Source organism: Camelina sativa, chromosome 15 (genome assembly GCF_030686135.1).
Source record: "Camelina sativa cultivar CO46 ecotype springtype chromosome 15, ASM3068613v1".
In the NCBI taxonomy this organism is placed as follows: Eukaryota; Viridiplantae; Streptophyta; class Magnoliopsida; order Brassicales; family Brassicaceae; genus Camelina; species Camelina sativa.
Window position 1 is genome coordinate 9,056,463 of NC_141894.1, and position 23,149 is coordinate 9,079,611.

The following is a 23,149-nucleotide window of genomic DNA, read 5'->3' on the forward strand; positions in this document are numbered from 1 at the left end:
CCCATTTTAGTCTATTATTCCCTTCTAATAAACACATTTGACTGCGTAATTCTGATTTAGATTAGATCCAGTTTATATTATTAGTTGATGCTAATACATAATTCGCATCCAGTTCATTATGATTTATAGTTAAAGATTATGTTTCTTTTAATATATAAAACTTGAAGTTCGAGGCCAGGCTTTTTTATAATTCTATATGTTTATGGTGACTACCCTAAGAAATTTGTAGTTTTTTTTTTTTCATTTTTTCTGTCAATATTGATTGATAAATTACATACATAGTTCGTTTGTCCAAAAAAAAAAACAACAAACAAAAAACATACATAGTTCTAGTTTAGGGTTTTTCAAGGAAATTAAACTTAGTTGAAATTAAAATAAGGATTTTCTGACCATTCTAAGTTCTAAACTAGGGTGAGAATAGACAACTACCGTGATATAATGTATATATTAAATTATATATCAGCTTGATTTGCCTTGTAGGTTTTTTTTTTTAAAAATTTGGTTTGCATTTATAGTGGTTAATATTTTAAGTGATCGTTCATGACACTTGTTTCCAAAATACATAAGAAAAGAGTGTGTTAGATTTTTAGTACATTTTTGAAACTTAATTAGAAAAGAAATACAACTACAAGCGAAGATGACAAGGTCTAAAGAATCATTTGCCATCAGCGCCTGAAAAAACTTTTCCCCTTCAGCACCTTTCTTCTTGGCTCACCAAATAATCATCTACAGGATCGTCTCTTTTTTGGTAATCAATTGATCCGGTACGGGTTTCGGGTCCATGAAGAATCTTTGATGGTAGCTCCTATTTTTTAGTTTATCTCATGAACACATGAACCGTGGTTGTGTGCTGTTGTTGGTGTCGATTAGGAGCCCATGAGACTTAGTCAACGCTTTCTTAGACTTATGAATCTCTTCAAAAGTTAAGGTTTCAATATGGGATTTGGATATGTTTACTCTGGTTTACAATGAAAATAACTACAGAAAAAAAAAAATTTTTAGTATGAATTCAATTGCTACAGTTTTTGTTTGGGGTTTTTCATTAGATGTTTATTCTGTTTTTTTGCCGAAGTGGGTCTGTTGTCGGAAACTCCATCGGCGCAAGAGAATAACATAGCCGAGAGGACACAACAGCCGATCAGAGCCAAGAACACAACATGAAACAAGTAGCTAGCATCGAAATGTGTCGTTGTAGCCATGCTCATTACATCTTCCAAGTGTCTCGCCATCTCTCTTTCTTTAAGTTAATGTGGATGAGGTTAAGTTGTTAACGTCCTACTACTTATAACCGATAAATTCGTACGTAAGGCCATTGACTTATGATAAAATATATTCGTTGATTAATAAGACTTATTTCTTTATAATATATAAAAACCGATATAAAAAAGACTGCAATACCAAGTCACCCATTATAGTTAAAGATTATGTCTCTTTTAATATATATACCAAACTTGAAGTTCGAGGTTAGGCTTATATATACACAAAACTCAAGAAATTTACATTTTTTATTTTTTTGAGCAAACACAAACATAGTTCTAGTTTATGTTTTTTTCGAGGTTGAGCAAACACATACATAGTTCTGGTTTACGTTTTTTCGAGGAAATTTAGTTGAAAATAAAGGTTTTTGACAACTAGGGTGAGAATAGTCAACTATCATAATATAAATGTATAAATCAGCTTGATTTGCCGTGTAGGTTAATTTTTAAAGTGATCGTTCATGACACTTATTAAATCCAAAATACATAAGAAATTTTTTTATTGGACAATAACTTTCGTCAAAAGAATATTGCACTGCTTAATTAATTGTTGTTTGTCATAGGGAGTTTTTACTAAACAATCGAAAAAAAAAGAGAAATAAAAAAACTAACGGGTTTGGCATGATGAGCTATATAACGCTCTCTCTTCTATTTCACGTGGACTCCATTTTTCTTGTTTGTACAAATTTGACTAATACAACATCAGTTTTTTTTTTTGTGTGAATACAAAAATCAAATTCTTATCGAAGGACTTTCGATGTAACCCAATGTTCTTCCCCTTTTTCATTTAGCATCTTCTTCTTCAAAACGTGTATTGATCATTGATGCTACGGAAACTTCAAAAAGTGCACTATGCAAAATTTTCAATATATGAAGTGTTTTATTCTTTCTTTCTATTTTATCAGCAATATATATCTCCTATAATATAGATCTTATATATACATCAAACTGCCAACAAAATACCAAATTTTCATTTTTCTACCAAAAGATATCCAACTTTTTCATTTTATAAGTACCTAATCTTCTAACAAAACTTAAAAAAAAAAAAATATACTATATACCCCATATTTTTACGTTTTTTTTTTTGTGTGATAAAGACGTAAACAGGATTAACTGGCTAGGTTTGAGCTTCGATTTTTGGGTATAGTTCCCGTTCAGGTTTTTCTGATTTTGTAAAACAATTAAGTTTTGGGTTAGAGTAGTCGATGTCAAAGGAGAGATAGATGTTCAGGAAACTTCAATGTTGAGTTACAACTTGCGGATTTTCTAGGTTAAAACAAAAGTTTATAAACTCATAATCATTATGAACATTGTCATTTCATTGTCTAAATAACAAAATATCTCTTTGACAATTTTGTAGAAAGACTTGTATCTAATTTTAAAGGTTTGGTGTTTTTGGACGATTTTTTTTTTTTTTTTTTTGTATTTATCCATATATATAGATAAAGAGACAAACGTAGTTTGATATATTCCAACCATGTGATGGTGATATAATATGAGGTGCAACATCTTTTTGCAACGACATACTGATAGTATGTATACCCGCTTTTCACGTTATTTGGTCGATTTTTAGTTTATACTCACCATGGTCACTAAAACTAGACCAAATTCTTAATTGGAAAGAGTTAGCATAAACGAGATCCCTAGGCTTGAACTTGATTCACACCATTTCATTTGATGATCAGATCATAACTTTTTCTTCTACTTTTTTTTTTAATCCATTAATACAAAACCAGTCAAAGATATGTATATATACTAATTTGGGTTTAAATTATATAGGTGACTAGATTATGACCCTGCGGTGTACCGCGGGTTAAGTTTTTGTTTTAATTTTTTTTTTAATGTACTATTTTAATACTAATTTTACTAATATACTCCTTTGTTAATTTTAGTGATTTAATATATAAACTGTGGTATAGCGCACGATAAATTTTGTTTACTACAATCTGAATTAAATCAGTTTGATTCGACATATTTTATAATGGTGTTATTTTTTTTTTGTTCAAATTATATTGGTGCTGTTAAAAGATTAAAATGGGGATTTAACCCGTATTGAAATATCATATTACTGTAATGTCATATAACCCGTCATGTAATATAACTTGTTTGCTAATTATGAAAATTTAATATGTTTAAATATTTATAATTTTAAACTTTTTATTAAGTTTAGATATATCAGGTATAAATTATAAACTTCTTAAAATTTTATAATTTACTATATACAGTAAATTTACTATATATGTATGTTGAACACACACTTTTTATATTAATTGAGTAATATATGTTTGTTTTAAAAAATTGAAATTTCAATATATGCAGGAAAAATACACATTTTTATTAACTTTTTGTATTATATAATGATTCACTACATTTAAAATTTAAAATAAAAAAGAGATGATATAATTTTTTTTTAATCTAGAATAAAATCTTCTAAATATCTATATTAATTATAGAACATTATATATATGGATATTTAAAATATTTTAAGTGTGTTTGGTTATAAGGATAGTAGAGAAGTTAACTAAACTTGTTTGGATATGAATATAAGCATTAAATAATAAAAAAAATTCAAAAAATATTTTTGAGCAAAACTGCTGCAAAAATACTAATATAGATATAATACATACAATAATCATAATATATATATATATATATATATATGTTAAGTAAAGAATTAATAATTAATTAAGTTTCTTGTTTTTGACAGTTCCTCTTGGAATTTTACTCAAAAGTTACCTAGAGCTAACAAGGGCTATATCACTCACAACTCCTTCCATACATCTCCTATCGGGCTTGATGATGCTGTTTGTTTAACTAGCTACTTCTCATACTCCTTTGTCCATCGTATAAGTTATCACCGAAACATTTCAGAACCAATAAGCAAATTAAATATTATTGTTTCTCAATACATTTGTATTTCATTATTCATTAATTATACATTATTTCTTGAATCTTGATACATTGATATACATATATATATATATATATATATATATATATTTCATAGGAAGTCTTAGCTTTTAGAATCGTACACTTTCAATGAAGACTATAAATACACAAAAGAACCGATAGATATATATATACTAACCAGTGGAGAAATGCATCAAACTTTTGTGATGTCTCATCAATGGTGTTGAACAGGCACAAGTTGAAGAGGTAATTTCTTGACAATGGTGAGATTACCAGCTTCTCCCATATCAATGTCGTCTTCACTTATCATTCCTTCAGGCAATCTCCAATCAAAGAAGTAAAGCAAATTCAACAGCACTAGTTCCACGGAAGCAATCGCCAATGGTATCCCAGGACAAATCCTTCTACCAGAACCAAACGGTAAGAGGTCAAAGTGTTGTCCCCTGAAATCTACGCAACTATTAGTAAACCGCTCAGGAATAAAATCTTCAGGATCGGTCCAGCGCTCGGGGTCACGTCCGATCGTCCATACGTTAAGTTGGATTTGCGTTTTTGGAGGAATATCGTAGCCTTGGATCTTGACGTGAGACATTGTTTCTCTTGGGAGCAAAAGAGGAAGTGCTGGGTGCAATCTAAATGTTTCCTTGATTATGAGCTTCAAGTAATCAACTTTGTCAATGTCTTCTTCAGTGATTCTATCCCTTTTGAGCCCGAGGGTGTTTCGGATCTCTTCTTGTGCTTTTTTCATCACTCTAGGGTTTCTAGCAAGCTCTGTCATTGCCCAAATCATGGTTATTGCGCCTGTATCTACCCCCGCCAGAAATACATCCTGAACGTCAAGACATAATTAGTACTTGAACAAATATATTATACATACGTATAGAAATGAAACCAAAGAGGCTCTTCATTTTTTCTAAAAACCAACTTTTTGTGTTTGCATGACAAAATCTACGTTTTTGATGAAATAGAATTATATCTTACAAAATGTATACATGATTTTCCAACCGTTTCGTTTGCCATGTGTGTTTACGTACGGTAGCAAAAAATTTTAATATGTTATTGACCTTATAGTTAAAGGTTTTTGTTTGGAAAACTATACCTACGTACTATATAACACAATAAGGATCAAACGCAAAGTAATTAAGTAATTAACTATGGAGAAGCAAGTGGTTTAGCGCTACTAATTGACGTTTAAAATAAAAACTTTATCACCAAAAAAATCACATATGAAGATCATAGATTCCTAGTTTTTTTTCTCCTTTTAAAAACGGAGACCGTACCACACAGAGTAGTCCTTGTTTTGTTTTTCCTTATATTTGAAAAAAGATAATAGAAATATATGAAGCGAGATTTGAGCTCTTACCATGAGGATTGCCTTGATATTATCAATGTTGAACTTGAAATAATCATTTTTTCCTTGTTTATCCATCATATCCAACAAGAGAGCAACAATATCCGCAGTAGAATCCACTGTTTTTTTACTTCCTGCTAAGTGATCATCAATCACATGTTGGTAAAAAGCATCAAGCTCTTCAAACACTTTGTTTGCCTTCTTGTGTCTTCCAAACAACCAATCTAGGAATCTCCCAATTCTACCAGGTAACAAATCAGAGAAAGTGAAACTACCTAGAACAAACAAGGCATCACTCACAAGTTCTTCTATTCTCTCTTGATCGATTACGAAATCACTCTCGTTGAAGTTCTGTCCCAAGGCTACTCTACAAATGATGCTTGCGGTTAGAGAGAAAAAAGCTTTGCTTAGATCCACAGGAGATTGCTTGGAAGCTGATTGGAACAGTTTCTTTACCATGAAGTCCACTTCTTCCTCTCTGATATTCCTAAATGATTGAACCTTTTTAAGGCTGAAAAGCTCGATAACAGCGAGCTTTCGCATCTCTCGCCAGTACTCGCCGTACTGCGCAAAGCTGATGTCCTTAGAACAGTAGGAGAGTAAATCCGTGGTGACCGTTCTTGGTCGGTTGCAGCATCTAAGGTCATGAGTTTTGAGAACTTCTTCAGCTGCTTCACTTGAGGAGATCACAACCGTTGGAACTAACCCTATGCGAAGAAACAACACAGGTCCGTATTTAATGGAGAGATGATGAAAGCATCGGTGAGGCAATCCTGCGAATTGGTGTAAGTTTCCGATGATGGGAAGACTTGGAGGACCCGGAGGAAGATTCCATTTTGGGTTTTCTCTAATCTTTCTTATGTAAAAGATTAGTGACACAACAAAAGCAAGAAGCAATGATACACAGAGAAAGATAGCCATATCTTTTCTCTTCCTCTGTTTTTCTTGAGAGATGATGATGAGCTTATAGTTTAGTCTTTGTATATAAGATAAGTCAAAGCAGTTGATATTGTAGAAAACCTTCTAAATTAAGTGGTCGAGAGTTGAGACATAAGTCGCTATTTTTGTCGTGACATGCAATATGAATGTACGGTCCAATCGAAATAGAGATTCGTCCATCTTCAATCGTTAGCCGACTTTTTCTTTTTGTGGAATGTGGATTACAAACAAAAACTAGTTTGGATTTTAGTTTGATTTTTCTTTTCTATATTAAGAAAGTATCTGTATACACTATTGTATATATAAATGATGATTTTTAGAAGTGGATACTCTGTTTATTTCCTAGGCTAGATTCACTTCAAATCATTTGATGATCCCTGATCAGATCTTAACTTCTTTTTCTCAGTACGTTAAAAACAAAACCAGTAAAAGATATGTACGTATATATATTAATTTGGGTTAAAATTATATAGTAAATACAGTAATGATAAACAATTATTATAATGAAGAAGAATTAAGTAAGTTTCTTGTTTTTGACAGTTCCTCTTGGGATTTTGCTAAGAACATTCGAGTCGACTTTCCTGTAAAGCCTCCTCATCTTCCTCATCAACTTACCCGCCACTCTATCAACGTCATCCTCGTACATCTCATACATAACCGGCAACGTCTGCATGCTTACGAACCCTGAACAATGCGACGTACGATCATTAATTATATATATTCTTCGTTAGTTAAATAGAAATTCTACAGTAGAATAAAGTTGAGGATAACTTAATTATTTACCTACGAACAGAAGATTCACAAAGTTGAAATATGTCCCGATGATGGATAAGATATAAAGTGAGATCGTTGTCTGAAAATATTGTAAACAAATTTTGAGGAAATATAATTAATACTAATAATTAATCCAAAAGTATACATGTATAAAAATGATTCAAGGAATAGCTTAATTACGAGAAAAAAGAGTGGAGGATCTCTGCCACAAGCAATGTCAAGAAGCTTAGATAGGATTTGGTTGAATCTAATATGGAAGCTTGTTGCTAAATGTCTGAAAGAAGATTCGTCTAGTATCACTTCTGGTATTATTGTCCTTTCCCTGCATTGTGTTATTGATTAGGAAACCTCAAAGATTAAATCGAGAATTCGAAAAGAGTAATCAAAGATAAATATTATAAACATACCAATTGAGAAAATCAGAAACAGTGGACCAGATGAAGAAAAGAAGCATGGAGGTCATGGAAGCATGACAAACTAGGGTTATGAAATTGTATTCAACTACTTCCATTAAGAACCATAAGAGGCTCACTCCTATCACCAACGTTGCAGCTATTTTTGGCTCTCTCCATAACAAAATATCTGCAACTGTTAATCACAAATACTAGCTGTTTAATAATTTTCACATACGACTGAACGGCCAAATACAAAGTTTTATAAAAAAGAGAGAGAGAGATAAAAAAAAATACCTTGACCACCTCCAAATATAGAGTGAATTGATCGTTGACGAGTGAAGAGCTTAGTTGTTTTATGGTACGTTCTTTCGTCTTCAGAATCCGAAGATCCCGAATATATTGGCATGATTATATTGGATGAAAATTTGCTAAGAGAAAGATGAATGCGGTAAGAAAAAGCGACAGTACATGGATTATGTAAAATGGGAAATTGCAAACAAATATAAGAAGAAAGAGAGGTTCTAGACTTGGTAACAAAGGTAACAATAAAACACATACTCAAGAAGCAAAGAATGAGAATGGTTTTGCCCTTCTTCCTTCTCCCATTTTTATTTCTTCATCTTCATGTCATGTCTCTAATTAAACAATTCAAACCCCTCCCTCACGTTATGTTATCATCTATTCTTGGCTTCTTGCATATGTTATTATAGTAACTTTCTTCTTTTTCCCCATGGTACTTTTGGTGTGTAATTTAAAAAAACACTTTACAAAAATAGATGAAATTTTAAAATATTTCACATTTGTCTTTTACTTGATAAAAAAATTACATTTTTTTAATTGGTGAAATGCTAAAATTTTTACTTAGATAAAGTAATTCAGTAGATTTTGGTGGACGAAGAAAATTAATAAAATTATTTTGATAATTAAATTTATAAGAAATTTAAAAGTGAGACTATATAAACCCTAAATTAGTTCTAAAGTCCTAAAAAAGCAAAATGTATTCGATAGTGTCGTCTTCTTCACTCATCAATTCAACTTCAAACCTCAAATTCCAAAATTCGCCGAGATCACCGATCCTTGTTATGTCGGCGGCGTATGGATTCAAAACCCTGACGGAGAATTTCACGGTAAGGGTGCGTAAAGCAGAGAACCGAGAGCTGAACGTTCCTCTGATCTCACCTTTTACGATCGCTTCCTCACGGCTTGATTCAGTCAGTAACGTTGCGATTCGGGTCGAGATTGGAGATGGGTATGTCGGCTGGGGAGAAGCTCCGATTTTGCCGTCGGTTACGGCGGAGGATCAGATAACGGCGATGGTAAAAGCGCGGGAAGCTTGTGAGTTTCTGAGGGAGCTACCGGAGATGAGACTTGGTGGTGTTCTTCTTGAGATTGGGAGATTACTCCCTGGTCATCAATTCGCCTCTGTAAGCTCAATCACACATCTGTGTAAAAATTATGATTTAAGCATTCCTAAAAAACCTTGAATTTTTAATTGTGAAATAAGAAAAGTTCTTAAATTGGTTTAGGTAAGAGGTGGGGTGGAGATGGCTGTGATTGATGCAGCAGCTAAGAGTGTAGGAGTGCCTTTGTGGAAACTATTTGGTGGAGCTTCAAGTAGTATTACCACCGACATAACAGTTCGGTTCTTACCTCTTAGCTCATTTGCTGGTACAATTCCTTTTTTTAATTTTCTGTGTGGTTCTGTCTTACTTAGATTATATGTATTAACATTGCACTTATAAGTTTTGAAGATGGAATTTTGAGTTGTTTGTAGAATGTTAATATTGCTTGGGAACTTCTTGAGTATGAAGGTTTGTGTGTGTTTTCATAGATGTGGGTCTAAATGGTGTTTGTGTTGGTCTATGCTCAGATTCCGATTGTTTCTCCTGCGGAAGCTTCGATTTTGGCTCTTAAGTATAGGAAACAAGGTTTTGAAACATTGAAGCTCAAGGTGGGGAAGAATCTTGAGGCTGATATAGAAGTTCTCCAGGCTATACGTGCTGTCCACCCTACTTGTTCCTTTATTTTGGATGCCAATGAGGGTTATCAAACAGAGGAAGCTGTTGAAGTTCTCGAGAAGCTTCATGGTAAAAAACAGGTTTTATGAATCATTTGTGGATCTTCTCTTTTAGGCCTTGAACGCTAGAGGTTTTTAAAAGGATATTGTTAGCGGACCTTTCTCGGAAAAAACAACCTAAAGTGTTGTGATTTTTTGGCCCAGAAATGAAGGTTACACCGGTTCTATTTGAACAACCTGTCCACAGAGACAATTGGAAAGGTCTCAGTCACGTGACTCGAACTGCAAAGAACAGATTCGGAGTCTCTGTTGCAGCAGATGAGAGTTGCAGGGACTTGACTGATCTCAAGAAAATCATAGAAGGTGGTATCGTAGATGTTGTTAACATCAAACTCGCCAAAACCGGAATACTCGAGGCCCTTGAGGTAATTGAATTGGCTAGATCATCTGGAATTGAGCTTATGATAGGGGGAATGGTTGAGACAAGACTAGCTATGGGGTTCTCTGGTCACCTTGCTGCAGGCATTGGGAATTTCAGGTATATTTAATATGTAAACACCACATTTCTTGCTAATGTAACCATCACCATCATAAATCTAACAAGTGAAGATGTAATTTACAGATTCATCGATTTAGACACTCCACTTCTTTTGGCTGATGATCCTGTTCAAGGTGGCTACAGAGGTAATAGTCTCTGTTTTCTTCATTTTGCATATTTCCCGGTTAAAAAGATGCCTGACTCGTAGCTCCATCTTGCATCTTTCATTGTTCAAACATGAGCGTGAACTAAGTCTAATACTGGTGGTTTTGTTGGCAGCGTCGGGTGCTGTCTACGAGTTTACAGATGAAGGCGGTCACGGAGGATATCTTCAGTGGAATGATCTTGCTTAGTAAATTTCCTTCAGTCTACTTAGGCCCCTTATCTTTATCTCATAGTATGTCGATCTCAAGTTTAATGATGGCTTTTTGGGTTTGATGCGGCAATTAGACATTGGTCCTGAATTTTGTTGTTTGTGTTAGAATGGCTGTATGTAGGAGCATTGTAACTTTTGTAATCTACAAGCTTTGTAACTTTTGCCCCCAAGACTACCAAATATATGTAGGATGATGATTCATCTCATTGAGTTGTGTCTGAAACACATACATATACTGATATACACACAAAACGAATTCACAGAGCTTGTAAATCACAATAAGTTGTTTCTGTTTCGATGTGGGCAAAAATGTTTAACCTGCGGCTGTTGAAATTTCTTCATTGGTTTTTTCACTAGCAGAGTGTTTTTTTTTTTTTGTCAAAATTGGTAGGTGTAGTGGTGGTGAGTGACTGAGTGAATGGTGTGACGGGTGCGGCGTGAAAATCTTAATAGATGTAGATTTCTGTTAAAGTTCCAATTAAATAACTGGACTATCTATTTTGTTTTAATAATTATATTAAAATTGTCAATAGCCACAGGATTACTATACAATAATTTTGTTTAAAATTATTTAAGCTAGGACTCAGACCCCGGCGCAGGAAGTATTTTAGAAAAACAAATAATTAAAATTTAAAATTTAAAATTATACATTACGAAATTATTTGAATGTAATAGAATAGTTTGAATCCATAAACTGTTAATAAAATCACAATCATCAAAATGAAAACTTATAACAAAAAATATTATGTTGAATAGACGTGACTTTGCAAAACATATTGTTTAAAGTATTATAAATATAAGATATTTTTATGAAGAATTATGGTAAAGAGGTACAATTAAAAAATTCATTATGACAAAGTGATTCTTACTAAAAATATTGAACTAATGGTTATAATGAGTAATGTAATTTTCTATTAAATAACTATAATTAAAATTATATTTAATAATGAGTGAAACAGTATCAACGGAAAACTAAAATTAAAATTAACAACTCTTAAGAACAAAATAAAATAAATTTTAAATATTAAAATAGTTTTTAACAAAAATTTACGATAAATAGACGCAACTGTAAATTCTATATTAAGTTTTATTAAATTTCTATATTACTATAATCATTTCTAAAATTTTAGTTAGATGATAGAATAACATTGAATACTAGATATAAAAAAAAATAATTCAAATTATTTAGATATAACATAAAATGAAAAATTTGTTTCAACAAACAATGATTTGTTAGTTATTGACGAAGAGACAAATATATAGAGAGTTCAAAAGATATGACGATTTAAATAGACACACCTATTATGACGAAAAGTTGTGATGAAAAAATATGAATAAAATATAGTGAAAAACACAACTCTACAATAAACAAATACAACTGTTTGAGTTTTTTTTAAAAAACAAATAAAACCAATTTTTTTACAATAAAGTACTGCGAAAAGTTGCAACTGTTATTCTCATTTATTCAGATTGTTATTATTATTTTTAAATATTAAAAAAAAATTAACGGAAAGTTAAGATAAATAGACACAACTATAAATTCAATATTAAGTTGTATAAATTTTCTCTATTGCTATAATCATTTCTAAAATTTTAGTTAGATTATAGACTCAACATAAAATGAAAAATTTGTTTCAACGAACTTGTTAGTTAGTGATGAAGAGACAAATATAAAGAGAGTTAAAAAAGCATGACTATTTACATAGACACACCAATTAGAACGAAAAGTTGTGATGAAAAAATATAAATAAAATATAGTGAAAAGACACAACTCTACAATGAACAGATACAGCCGTTTGAATTAAAAAAAACGAATAAAAACATTTTTTTACGAAAATATATTAAGAAAATTGCAACTGTTATGTCTGCACTTGATTATACCTACAAACTCATATAAACTGCTTTAAATAGAAGACATCTTTATTACTATATTCAAAAGTCAAATCCAAAAGCTCATTATATAATCCATCTAACTATTGGAAAAAGACTCTACATATGAAATTAACTAAAAGTTGTAAATTAGATTCATCATTCCAAAAATCTTTTGTTAAAACAAGAATTGGAGGAATATTTTTACTTTTAAAAGAATGAATGCTAGAGATGTAAAAACCGTTAAGATTGAAATTTTATATTATTTGGTGTCATGACAAAAAAATGAAAAAAAAATTCAAACAGACAAATATATATAGATTTCAAAAGATAAGAATATTCGAATAGACACAACTTTACAATGAACAGTTGCAACTTTACAAAAAAATCGTTACAATGAACAATCGCAACTTTGTGTAAAACACACAATTTAAATTTTTTACATATTTTTTTGGAAAATTATCCAAAAAGTACGATTGAAAAAACACAACTTTTGGTGGCATTTATTCGAGATAGATTCATCATTCCAAAAATCTTTTGTTAAATCAATAATTAGAGAAATTTCTTGATTTTTAAAAGAATGAATGCTAGAAAATAATTAAGAAAAATGAATAAACAGTTCAAACAGACAAATATATATAGATTTCAAAAGATACGAATGTTTCAATCAACACAACTTTACAGTGAACAGTTGTAACTTTTCATAAATAACCGTTTTAATGATCTATCACGACTTTTCAGAAAATATCCAAAATGTACTATTAAAAGAACATAACTGTTGGTCGCATTTATTCGGTTTGTTATTATTATATAGATTATTTTTAAAAAGGTCAGCAATCAACAAAATAATTTTTTCTAACAAACGTGATTCTCCTTCTTTTCTGCATTCTTTCAAGTTTCTACAAACCAACAACTAAAAACCACAATTTTTTTTTCTTCTAAAAGTCAACGGAAAAAATAACACTTATGTTTCTGCCTAATTCTATACTTTACTGATTTACTCCTTATGTATGTATATATTACATGACATATTTCATAACGCTAGAACTATAAAAACATTTATATAAATATATATTTTACCTCTAAGGAGAGCAATAATAACAAATGGAAATTACTCACTAGGCGTGAGGATCTTAAAGCTATCACGATCGATGTTTTGGACCCACCGTCTCTTCTTACTCGATCAATACTATTTTTTTAGTCTTGTTTCTCTGTGGTGATCTTTTCATACTTCAAACCTCAAAGTCGAAGACACATGTTTGTATGAGCTTCAACAACAACAACCAACCAACGTGTGAACATATTTTAAGTGAGCTACACACCAAACATTCCATGTTCTTCTTTTAGTTTTATGTTTCCACAAGTGGTCTTAATTGGGTTATGATAAATGAATCTAATATATATCTAGTTACATATTACTTACATGCATAATTTCTTTTTATTGCCATTCTTATATATTACTAGTACCAAACAAATGTAAATATAAAATTTATAAATTAATTCCATTCATGATCAAGGATATATCTGATTGTTCGTTTGTATTTTACATTATAGTATTATTTCATCCAAAGACAAATCTAATCGCACCACACACATAAATAAACATGGGTTGAGTTGTTGTATTCCAACAGTTTTGCAATTTTTTTTGTGAACAATCGTTTTACATGGGAATATGGGATGTACTCTTCTTGGTCGTTTAGCTATTTATCTTCTGTTTGTAGCTTTTATGAATTGTTATGAATGCCATTTTGCAAAATCTTGTTACCACAGGAAATACAATAGCTAATATTTCCATATAAATGTTACACCAAAAAGAATATGATCTGTTCATTAAAATTACTATAACTGTGCCAAAAGAAAAAGAAAAAAAAAGAATGTTCAATGAGTGATTGTGGCAATGATTATTCACACGTATCCCCAAACGCACGCTTCATCTCAAAATCATCATTTTGTATATAAATTACTAGTAATTGATTGTTATGTTGTTTTACTTTTAGGTTTAGACATTTCCATATGCATATTTCTCCATCATCAGGACGTTAAAAGGAGACGGCAACAAATATTGGGACGACACAAGTACCATCACCGAAAAGTCCTCTTCGCCTCCTAAGTCATCCACTTCGACCCTACCTTCTTTTCTTTTTTTTTTTCCTTTTGTTAAATTCCTTTTCCTATAAACCCATATTAAAAATATATATTCATTGATGAATATATCTTACTTGTTGTGCTTTATTTTAGTGAAAATATTCAAAATATTCAGTCTTATCAATTAGTTAGTTATTTTTTGGTCCACAAATAGAGTGAAGTTAGAGATAAAATATCGTCCATAACATTGAGTGTTGATTTATAGTTTTCTAAACTTTTTAATCTCAATTTGTGGTGCTAGTTCGACTCAAAAAAAAAAAAAAAAAAAAAAAGAAGAAGGGAGCAAGGTTAGCACCAATACAATGAATAAAAGACAAAAAAACGTTGACGAGAAGAAAAAACACTAAAAACAAATGAATATAGTTAAGAAAATAGTACTCTCATTATTCGAATACTTTCCCCCATTTATCTATTAATGTTGATTAAATAACGTTCCTCAAGTCAAAGTCACGAGGGTTCTTGTCCACAAATGTTTATATTTTTACTATTTTATTTTTATTATTTCTAAGCAATATTCAAAATATATATTAGCTCAACAGTGATGATATTTACAAATCGTATTCCAGCCCGTTTAAATCTGGATGACATGATAACATCATTTGTAAAAAACTATTACTCAAAAAATTAGACCCATTGCAGCATCTACAACACAATAAAATCACCACGAACTGCTCTACTATCTAATTAAAAATTTGAAATTAAGTTGCATCCATAGTCTGGTCTGGTGGGTAGATATAACATAGTCTACGATGAGAAACCCCGCATTGATACTCTTTAGATATTCCACCAACCTATTGGATTCTTTCAATGCTAAATTAAATTTTATACAAAATCTAAATAAAAGAAACAAATAAGAGGCCGCACTATAAGCAAGTGCATAATAGTTTGAAATATATTTGTAATTGTAAACCATATACGTATGTACTTCTTTATAAAAATATAGAAATTACTAGTAAAGTACTAGAATAAAATAAGAAAAAGCGTTTCACTTTCCCACTATATAAATAGGAAGAGATTACACACACAAAAACCACAAACACACCAAAACACACTTCTATCAACTCAAAATACAAACAAAAATGGTGATGATGAAGGCCACATGGGTTTCCGTTTTGGTCCTCGCGGCGGTCCTCCTAGTGGTTCTACTCCCCGCGGCTGAAGCCGTGACATGCTCGCCTATGCAACTAAGCCCATGTGCAGCGGCAATAACGTCGTCTTCTCCACCATCGGCGTTGTGCTGTGCTAAGCTCAAAGAGCAGAAGCCATGCCTATGTAGTTACATGAGAAACCCTAGCCTCCGTCGCTTCGTAAGCACTCCCAACGCTCGTAAAGTCTCTAAAAGTTGCAGACTCGCCATCCCGAGGTGTTGAATAATCAAAGAAGCGTTTGATGTTTTATGGTCATTCTATATATATATGGTATGAATTTTACTTTTGGTGTGTGTGTTTAAAGATGTTATTTATGATCACTAAGTAGTAGAGTTGAGTAAGTTGTACTCTTACGAATAACAATGTGTGGTGATGCTTTGTATGCATCTTATTTTCAATTTTTGCTATCTTATTCTGGTTGTTGTTGATATATGTTGGCGTGATAATAAGATGGAGTAATATATTTCATAAACACAAAAGAATCAATTATGGGTACATGAAAATCACTGTACAAGAACACACCAACCTGTCTGGTCTGAGACACAAACTCCAACTAGTTAGTAGTACTCACAAGAGAAAATCTACGATATCGACTGGTTTTGCTGCACTTGCATCTTTGTCAGATCGTCGTCGTGATCTATGCTTACTACTTTTCTCTCCATTTTTTTTCTTCGTCTTCTTGTCTTTTCTCAAGCTCTGTTCTTTGGTCCCTGAATCAAGACTTCTCTCGGGGTTGTCTTTTTCTCTTTCCTTCTCCTTCCCTTTCCCCATTAGAGCTGTCTGGATCGCACGAGACAGAGGTTCATGATTACTACTACCGTCTGGCTTCATCTTTATGTCATCTCCTTCGTCCAGTTTCACCACTACAGGTCTCGGTTTCGATTGGTTCATCTTCTTCTTGGGGTTAAATGAGTCCGCTAATATCTCATTCGCTGGTGGGTATTCGTTCAGCGTGTTGTTGTTGTTGCCATTGCTATCATCGTGGTCGTCGCTCTTCTGAGAGGAAAGGTAGTACAAGCCATGACGTTTTCTGTGTTCCGCAAGTAAGGATGCAGATTCAGGCGGATGGGATGAAGATGATGATGAGGCTTCTAGTTGATCACTGATTCTAAGTTTAGCAACAGAGAAGCTAATTTTTTCTGAGGATGAGAACGAATTTGAATTTGAGTCCACAACTGGTTTGAGAAATTCTCCGCAAATCTCTTGCAGATCTTCAAGATTCTCATTCAGCTCTAACCCATCCGGCAAGGGAACTTTTTCCTGTGCAGTTGAAGAAACAGGGCCAAGCTCCTCTGAGAAGACATCTTCCATGAATGCTACAGCTCTAGAAGCCTCTATTACACTCTCTGGGGATGTTACTTTCTCGATTATTTTGTGCTTTATCATACCGGTGAATCCTAGAACGTTCTTAGCTCTCTCCTGCACTTCAACATCCAGGGTCCCAGATAGCGAACACAGCCCAAGCTCAATCATATCCACCAGACTCGATATAGATTCATATGTGAAAGCATTCACCAATGAAGAAACATAGTTAGTAGACTCCTCAACCAAGGGCGAGGACGTGGAATCCTGGGCTGAGAAGTACGCCTTGAGACTGAAGACGAGAACTTTGAAAGTGGAATGTATGTAGATTGCTCTAATTGAAGGCGGTAAGAGTGACGTACGTGGTTGCAGAAGCGCCTCTGCAATGTCATAAGAAGTCTTAGAGAACTCGACATATTCCCCTGAAGCCCAAGCTGCAGCGGACAAAATAGGGTGCAAGAACTGATTACCAAGCAATGCAGGATCAATAAGCAGTGCTCGAGAAATTCGAACTAGCTCCCGTCTAGCATCTTTGACCCTCATACCAATATCAATCAACTGATGCCCAATTTCTTGCCCTCTTTGACAATGTGGGATTCTAGCCATCTCACCTAGAAGAGACACATACCAATCAAAGTCAACTATGATCTCATATGAGTTCCGGGAGCATGCCAGTAGAACAGAAGCTATAACCTCGTTGCAGAACAAAAGATCAGACTTAAGAGCATAATTCATAAGAATTCGAGAAATCTCAGACACATTATCTTCATTCACCATTGCCATTAAAAGATGCAAAGCCTCAAGTTTAACATTTGGATCCTCATCGCTCAGAGCCTTGACGATGGCTTCTCTATTCTCCAAAACTGCCCATAAATGCTTCGGAGCAACAATCGACAAGGCATGAAGACCAAGATACCTGAGATTCGGATCATCGTCCACAAGAAAATCCCTAATCCTTGCAACCGCAAGTTTCAACGCTGTTTCCTGATCACTCAAGCTACTCACTACTGTTCTAATACACTCAAACAGCAAAGACTTACCCACATTCCTCCTCATATGTTCACAGATAGGATCAGCCACTTTCTTAGCCAACCTAGGCTCAATCGAAGCAAGCTTAGCAAATACCTTAAGAACCTTAATCAGAACCCAGTTGTTCCTCGAATCTACCAGAATCTTGTAAAACTCAGGAGCTAAAGGAAGATAAGATCTTGGATCTTTTGTGGTGAGTTCACAGAACACTCCAACCACAGCTGACAGAATATGCGGATCAGAGCTCTCCAGATTCTCAACAAGACGCTTGAAACACACCTTAACAGCATCAGGGTACTTATCAAAAACCCTCAAAACCACACCTATAGCTTTCTTCTTAACAAAAGCCTTACTACTCCCCAAGAGCGTAAAAACCTCAGAAGTTAAATCCCTAGCTAGATCATCAGTTCCAATCCTAGACAAACACTCCAAAGCAAGACTCACCTCGTACTCATTCGAACTATTCAAATCCTTCCGGAGCTGGTTTGTGATTAGAAGCAGAACCGGCGTCTGATCGTTAAACGACTGAGCAATGGCGTGGTAACCGATCCTCTTATCCTCGAAGCGAGACGAGGACACGACCTCGACGGCGTGAAACGCTGCCCAAGACATATCGACGCCGTGGAGTGCGGCGAGGTAGGATAGTTTCTGTAACGCGATGGATTTCGTGGAGAGATCCGTCGATTTGATCTCGCGGCGGATTTCGTCTAGGGATTTAGATATGAATGAGGATTCTCCGTGTAGCTGGAGACGTATACCTTTGATGAGATCCTCGAGGCTTCGTTGGAACAAGCTGTCCATGAGCGAATTTGAAGACGCCATTTGATAGGAAATGAGAATGAATACGGGGAGGTTAGACAACTAAGTGTTGAATTTATATGATCTACATAGTCTTTGAGGAGCGAAATCGGAGATCAGAGTCGTGGGTTTTTCATGCCGGTGATCAGTCTCGGATTCTGATGAGAGTCGAACGGAACAGAGGAGGTGGAGGAACGTGAAATATTGTTTGGGCTTTTGTGGGAAACAAATGGGCCTTAAGAATAATAAGTCCAATAAACATTACGATTTGTTAGGTTAGATCAGAATACTAAATGATACCCATTAATGCTAAATATTTTCTAAGAAGGCTTCAACCTCTTCGCTATAGTTTATAGATAAGTTTGTAAACCAAATTACACACAAGTTGGGGGCCTAAAACTTGATAACATAGAAGCTTACTGAGTCTTTGGCAAGAGAAGTGTTGTGGCAAATGAAATTTAGATTTTTGAGGAGACTTCTTCTATTTTTAAAAAATTTCAGAACTGCCCCCACAGGATCTAAACCATAAAACTCCATGAAGACTTACAAAAAGACAGAAATTTCACTTTTGTTGAGAGGCCTTGCAAAGAGGGCTAACCAAATTATTTTCAGTCAATATATGTAGAAATTTCTATATAAACAACTCTCTATGTTCTTTGACAACACACAATATTATATGTGTCACTATGGCACATATCTTAAGTTTCATACTATTTTTCAATATGGGTAAATATAATATTAAGAATATGTTCGATATTTGACATTAAATAGGAAACTTAAATGGATGATCATATTTTGTAAGCCAATAGTTTTAAACAAAAACAAAAGCAAATATGCGAGTATAAAAAAAACTCCAATAATTATGGAAAATCTAGCAAATTTGATTTAAGGGGTTGATAGAGAGAAAATCTAGTTTACAATAATAGTATGATAATAAGGCAACATAATCATAATCAAAGTAATCTTATTATGGCATTACATAATCAAAGTACATAAACACTCTTATATATTCTTGAAAAGTAGACTGCATTGAGTAAGGAAACTTATACCAATGATTTTTAACTGAAAATAGGCTCACCGCACCTTAGTGTAAAATTGTCAAATTAAAATTTTATCATTTCAACTCAACTGCACCAATATTTTCAATATCTTCATCAACTTGAGATTTTACTTCCTTTTTTACAGGTTCATCTTCAATTTCCAATCCAAATACTTTAGCGAAGTACTCAACAAAGTCAGTACATTTTTTTTGTTATATTCGTATACTTGTATCTTTAAAAGATCAAGCTTCATTTTTTTTGTAATCAAAAAAGAAAAATTGTGATTACAATTTAAATATTAAATCATCAAAAAAATAATTTAGGCTTGTTAAAATAAAATAAAAGTGATTTGTATGCTTAAACTCATAATGGAAATAAACAAGTTTAGTAGGCTTTGAAATTGGAAAGGAAATAGAAAATAACAGATATTTTTACAACTTAGTCTAAACAATACTTCAAAAATTAAAACTTTTAAACTTTATATTTGAACGTCAGCTCCTAATTAACCAATACCTCATCAGGAGGAAAAAACAAATACCTCATTTCTTTTGATAAAGAAAAACCAATACCTCATCAAACATAAAGAAGACACGATCCTAAGTAATCTAACTATATCTATATGCAGCTATATAATATTACATGTTTGACATTTGATAATATAAACTTAAACATCAACTTTGTTTTCTATTGTTAAGAGTTCATATATCAAAACTTAAAATATCGGAATAGTTCGACCTAACTAACACACCATGCTGGATCTATACATATCCAAAACTTCCGAATATTTCTTAACTACCACCCTTTCTAACTTTTTACCCAAAAAAATATTTTTACACTAAGTATATTCTTAAACGTAGACCCAAAAGTCATGCCACATGCTTAATCTTTCTCATAATCTTTTCTGAAAATTAAGATAACTTATGTTTAGCTAAATAAAGGAAAAGTAATCACAATTATTCATGAATTAACGTAAAGAATTGATGGACGCTCTCGCTTTCGTGGACCTATTTAGGTTTTGTCGTTTTCACAAGGATATAAAAATAAAGTTGAAGTCGAAGTCGAAGTGCGGGTTGAGAGAAAAAAGATAAAAATCTTTATTTCCTAATCAAAAGAGAGCTAACTGTTTACGCATCTAATATTTTTATAAGTACGGACATACTAAATATAAACAGTTGACATACTTCATAACATAGTACTAAATTACTAATAAACACATAGAGATTCCAGTTTGAAAATACGGCATGGAACGTTTCTAATATATAGTTTACGTATTACTAGTTTGGCAACATAGTTATTCCAATACGCTGAAAACATGGAATCTGCGGGGGTTTTTTCAACGTTTGTGTTCTTTTTATATACAAGACGGACACATTGGTACATTGGAACTAGACATGGACGTTGGTAGTGTTATGAAGTTGGTACGATGATCAACTATTACCATGCATTTGTTGATCATATAAATAATAAAAATAAATATTTCTAATTTAATTAGTTGCATGGCACAAAGTATAAAATTAGTAGTAATGTAAAGTCTTGAACTGTGAAGTCTAAATTTTCATGAAAGTATTAAAAAAATCAGGACACGCCAATTAGTTATTGTTTGTAAGCTTCATATTTGATTATAATAAAGATTTTATAATGGCAGAATATATGCACTCTCACATTAATGGTACAAACTACAAAATAGTGTATATCATGTTACTTTGTTGTTTTAATCGGGGATTTTTTTTTTTGGGAAAAGGGTACGGTTTACTATTTTTTTTAATTGCGTAGGATGTTTTAACAAAAATATAGAATATTTTAACTAAAAACACGTAAATTAAGAAGTGTTTACTTTAATAATTTTAACCAATCAGAAACAATACTGCATAATACAAAAAAATTAAATTAATCTAAAAGTTGCATAGAAACTTGAAAACATGCTATATTATTAAAAAAAAAAATCTAAAACATTCTATATTATGAAACGGATGGAATATTAAGTTCCATTAATTTTTGTAATGGTGGCTTTCAATAGCTTCCACTTTGACTTTATAAATGTTTTGATTGAAGTAAGATCTGCCAAATTTAAGCAAATGGAGTATATATCTCAAATATTTGCTGGACAACTTAATCTGTATCAATCTAATCTATTTTATTATTATTATAGTAAAAAAGGTATTTTAGATAAGTTACATGAGCAGTGAATTATATTTTTTTTATGTGGGTTGTGCATTACTGGTAATGCGTGATGCACTGATCTCCACATGAGATGAAATGTCTTATCTTTGTTAGTGCAATCTGAGTATTGAAAACTATTTGCCCAGTATGTTGTGTGTGTGGGATATTGTGTGTTTATTTTAAAGGGGAAGGAACAAACAAAGAGATATTTCAGAGGACACGACTTTGTATTTATCCGACTAAGAACACGACACTCATGAATGATGAAGGTGTTGGTCGGGATTGATGTTAAAGGTGTACCAATCACATCACATATGCACATAAACCGTAATTTATAAACCACGATATAAATTAATCATAGAATAGCTTATTACCAAATAATCAAATCGCATGACATTTTTCTTTGAAAACACATACATGCATGTGACATGTCTAATTTGTGATGCAGTAAGCTTTTAAAATTGAAGGAATGTGGTAAAACAAAAATATTGTGAAATAAATTAGGTAAATGACAATTAAAGAAAAACAAATTAAGTAAATAATATCTTTGTAATTTCTTTAGGTAAACAAATTAAGCAAAACTAATTTCTTTATAACTCAGATTTTTTTTCCTTTTTTATATAGTTGTTACATAAAGCATATTTTACGTTGCAATGTTTTATTTTATACTGTAAAAGAGTATGTTTTATGTCGACCTGTAATCAATCCGAAGCACTAATTAAGCTCTAGGAAAAACACTAGATATATCTGATCTTAGTTATTACAACTTCCCGTAAAACACTAAAACTAAACGGATAAACTAAAATATGATGCTAATTATAACAAGCGATAAGTCTTGAGGATGTATTTCAGAGGACGAGACAAAAAAAAATAGACATTATCCTTAACGAAAAAGAAAGGAAAAAGGTGGAAAAAGGATAAATGAATGAAAAGAGAATGATAGGTGATGGATCATAAAAGCCAACCCATTGCATTATACACTTGCACGATTACTTAAAATTCCACATAATTCGGAACAAAAACCAGCTATATATCATTGAAATAGTCAATCAAACTATATAAATTAATTGGTATTTACTCTTTTAAATGATATACCTTCTAA

General features: G+C 32.5%; 5 protein-coding genes and 1 pseudogene across 10 annotated transcripts; 2 read left to right on the forward strand and 4 right to left on the reverse strand.

The window, feature by feature from the left end:
* Window positions 1-883: 883 nt before the first annotated feature.
* LOC104746191 (uncharacterized) lies at window positions 884-1,236 on the reverse strand. Its single transcript, XM_010467610.2, has one exon. It carries the CDS (start codon window positions 1,227-1,229, stop codon window positions 1,017-1,019), a length of 213 nt encoding a protein of 70 aa, XP_010465912.1. The 5' UTR covers window positions 1,230-1,236; the 3' UTR covers window positions 884-1,016.
* Window positions 1,237-4,151: 2,915 nt separating this feature from the next.
* On the reverse strand, window positions 4,152-6,507 carry LOC104746192 (cytochrome P450 71B2). The gene is made up of 2 exons (XM_010467611.3): window positions 5,530-6,507; window positions 4,152-4,995 (listed from the first exon to the last, which is right to left on the reverse strand). Exons 1-2 carry the CDS (start codon window positions 6,436-6,438, stop codon window positions 4,381-4,383), a joined length of 1,524 nt encoding a protein of 507 aa, XP_010465913.1. The 5' UTR covers window positions 6,439-6,507; the 3' UTR covers window positions 4,152-4,380.
* A 375-nt stretch (window positions 6,508-6,882) lies between these two features.
* On the reverse strand, window positions 6,883-8,124 carry LOC104746193 (reticulon-like protein B9). Its single transcript, XM_010467612.3, has 5 exons — window positions 7,920-8,124; window positions 7,638-7,818; window positions 7,411-7,552; window positions 7,240-7,309; window positions 6,883-7,140 (listed from the first exon to the last, which is right to left on the reverse strand). Exons 1-5 carry the CDS (start codon window positions 8,029-8,031, stop codon window positions 6,971-6,973), a joined length of 675 nt encoding a protein of 224 aa, XP_010465914.1. The 5' UTR covers window positions 8,032-8,124; the 3' UTR covers window positions 6,883-6,970.
* A 439-nt stretch (window positions 8,125-8,563) lies between these two features.
* On the forward strand, window positions 8,564-10,762 carry LOC104746194 (L-Ala-D/L-amino acid epimerase). Of its 5 annotated transcripts, none has more exons than XR_015581510.1 (6): window positions 8,564-9,049; window positions 9,152-9,293; window positions 9,496-9,723; window positions 9,847-10,180; window positions 10,265-10,326; window positions 10,460-10,762. XR_015581510.1 is itself a non-coding variant. In XM_010467613.3 (6 exons), exons 1-6 carry the CDS (start codon window positions 8,621-8,623, stop codon window positions 10,531-10,533), a joined length of 1,227 nt encoding a protein of 408 aa, XP_010465915.1. In that variant the 5' UTR covers window positions 8,611-8,620; the 3' UTR covers window positions 10,534-10,762. The 5 variants fall into 5 exon arrangements, 2 of the variants coding, with proteins under 2 accessions (XP_010465915.1, XP_087343010.1); XR_015581509.1 differs by having other exon boundaries at window positions 9,496-9,712; XR_015581508.1 differs by having other exon boundaries at window positions 8,611-9,049; window positions 9,152-9,262.
* Window positions 10,763-15,649: 4,887 nt separating this feature from the next.
* Window positions 15,650-16,197, forward strand: LOC109129029 (non-specific lipid-transfer protein 2). The gene has a single exon (XM_019236476.2). The coding sequence runs from the start codon at window positions 15,650-15,652 to the stop codon at window positions 15,938-15,940; it is 291 nt and encodes a 96-aa protein (XP_019092021.1). The 3' UTR covers window positions 15,941-16,197.
* Window positions 16,159-19,169, reverse strand: LOC104746195 (AP-3 complex subunit delta pseudogene; annotated as a pseudogene). The gene has a single exon (XR_015582120.1). The product of XR_015582120.1 is annotated as an AP-3 complex subunit delta pseudogene (transcript).
* Between the last annotated feature and the right edge of the window lie 3,980 nt (window positions 19,170-23,149).

What these genes read in the sequence shown, in the direction of transcription:
- LOC104746191 (XM_010467610.2), bottom strand. Translation starts at nt 1,229, where the DNA reads ATGGCGAGACACTTGGAAGATGTAATGAGCATGGCTACAACGACACAT.
- LOC104746192 (XM_010467611.3), bottom strand. Translation starts at nt 6,438, where the DNA reads ATGGCTATCTTTCTCTGTGTATCATTGCTTCTTGCTTTTGTTGTGTCA. An exon ending in ATATCAAGGCAATCCTCATG is followed by an intron (nt 4,996 to 5,529) that starts GTAAGAGCTCAA and finishes CTTGACGTTCAG; the next exon opens with GATGTATTTCTGGCGGGGGT.
- LOC104746193 (XM_010467612.3), bottom strand. Translation starts at nt 8,031, where the DNA reads ATGCCAATATATTCGGGATCTTCGGATTCTGAAGACGAAAGAACGTAC. An exon ending in TATATTTGGAGGTGGTCAAG is followed by an intron (nt 7,819 to 7,919) that starts GTATTTTTTTTT and finishes TGTGATTAACAG; the next exon opens with TTGCAGATATTTTGTTATGG. An exon ending in GTTTCTGATTTTCTCAATTG is followed by an intron (nt 7,553 to 7,637) that starts GTATGTTTATAA and finishes AACACAATGCAG; the next exon opens with GGAAAGGACAATAATACCAG.
- LOC104746194 (XM_010467613.3), top strand. Translation starts at nt 8,621, where the DNA reads ATGTATTCGATAGTGTCGTCTTCTTCACTCATCAATTCAACTTCAAAC. An exon ending in GTATTACCACCGACATAACA is followed by an intron (nt 9,263 to 9,495) that starts GTTCGGTTCTTA and finishes GTCTATGCTCAG; the next exon opens with ATTCCGATTGTTTCTCCTGC. An exon ending in GCAGGCATTGGGAATTTCAG is followed by an intron (nt 10,181 to 10,264) that starts GTATATTTAATA and finishes TGTAATTTACAG; the next exon opens with ATTCATCGATTTAGACACTC.
- LOC109129029 (XM_019236476.2), top strand. Translation starts at nt 15,650, where the DNA reads ATGGTGATGATGAAGGCCACATGGGTTTCCGTTTTGGTCCTCGCGGCG.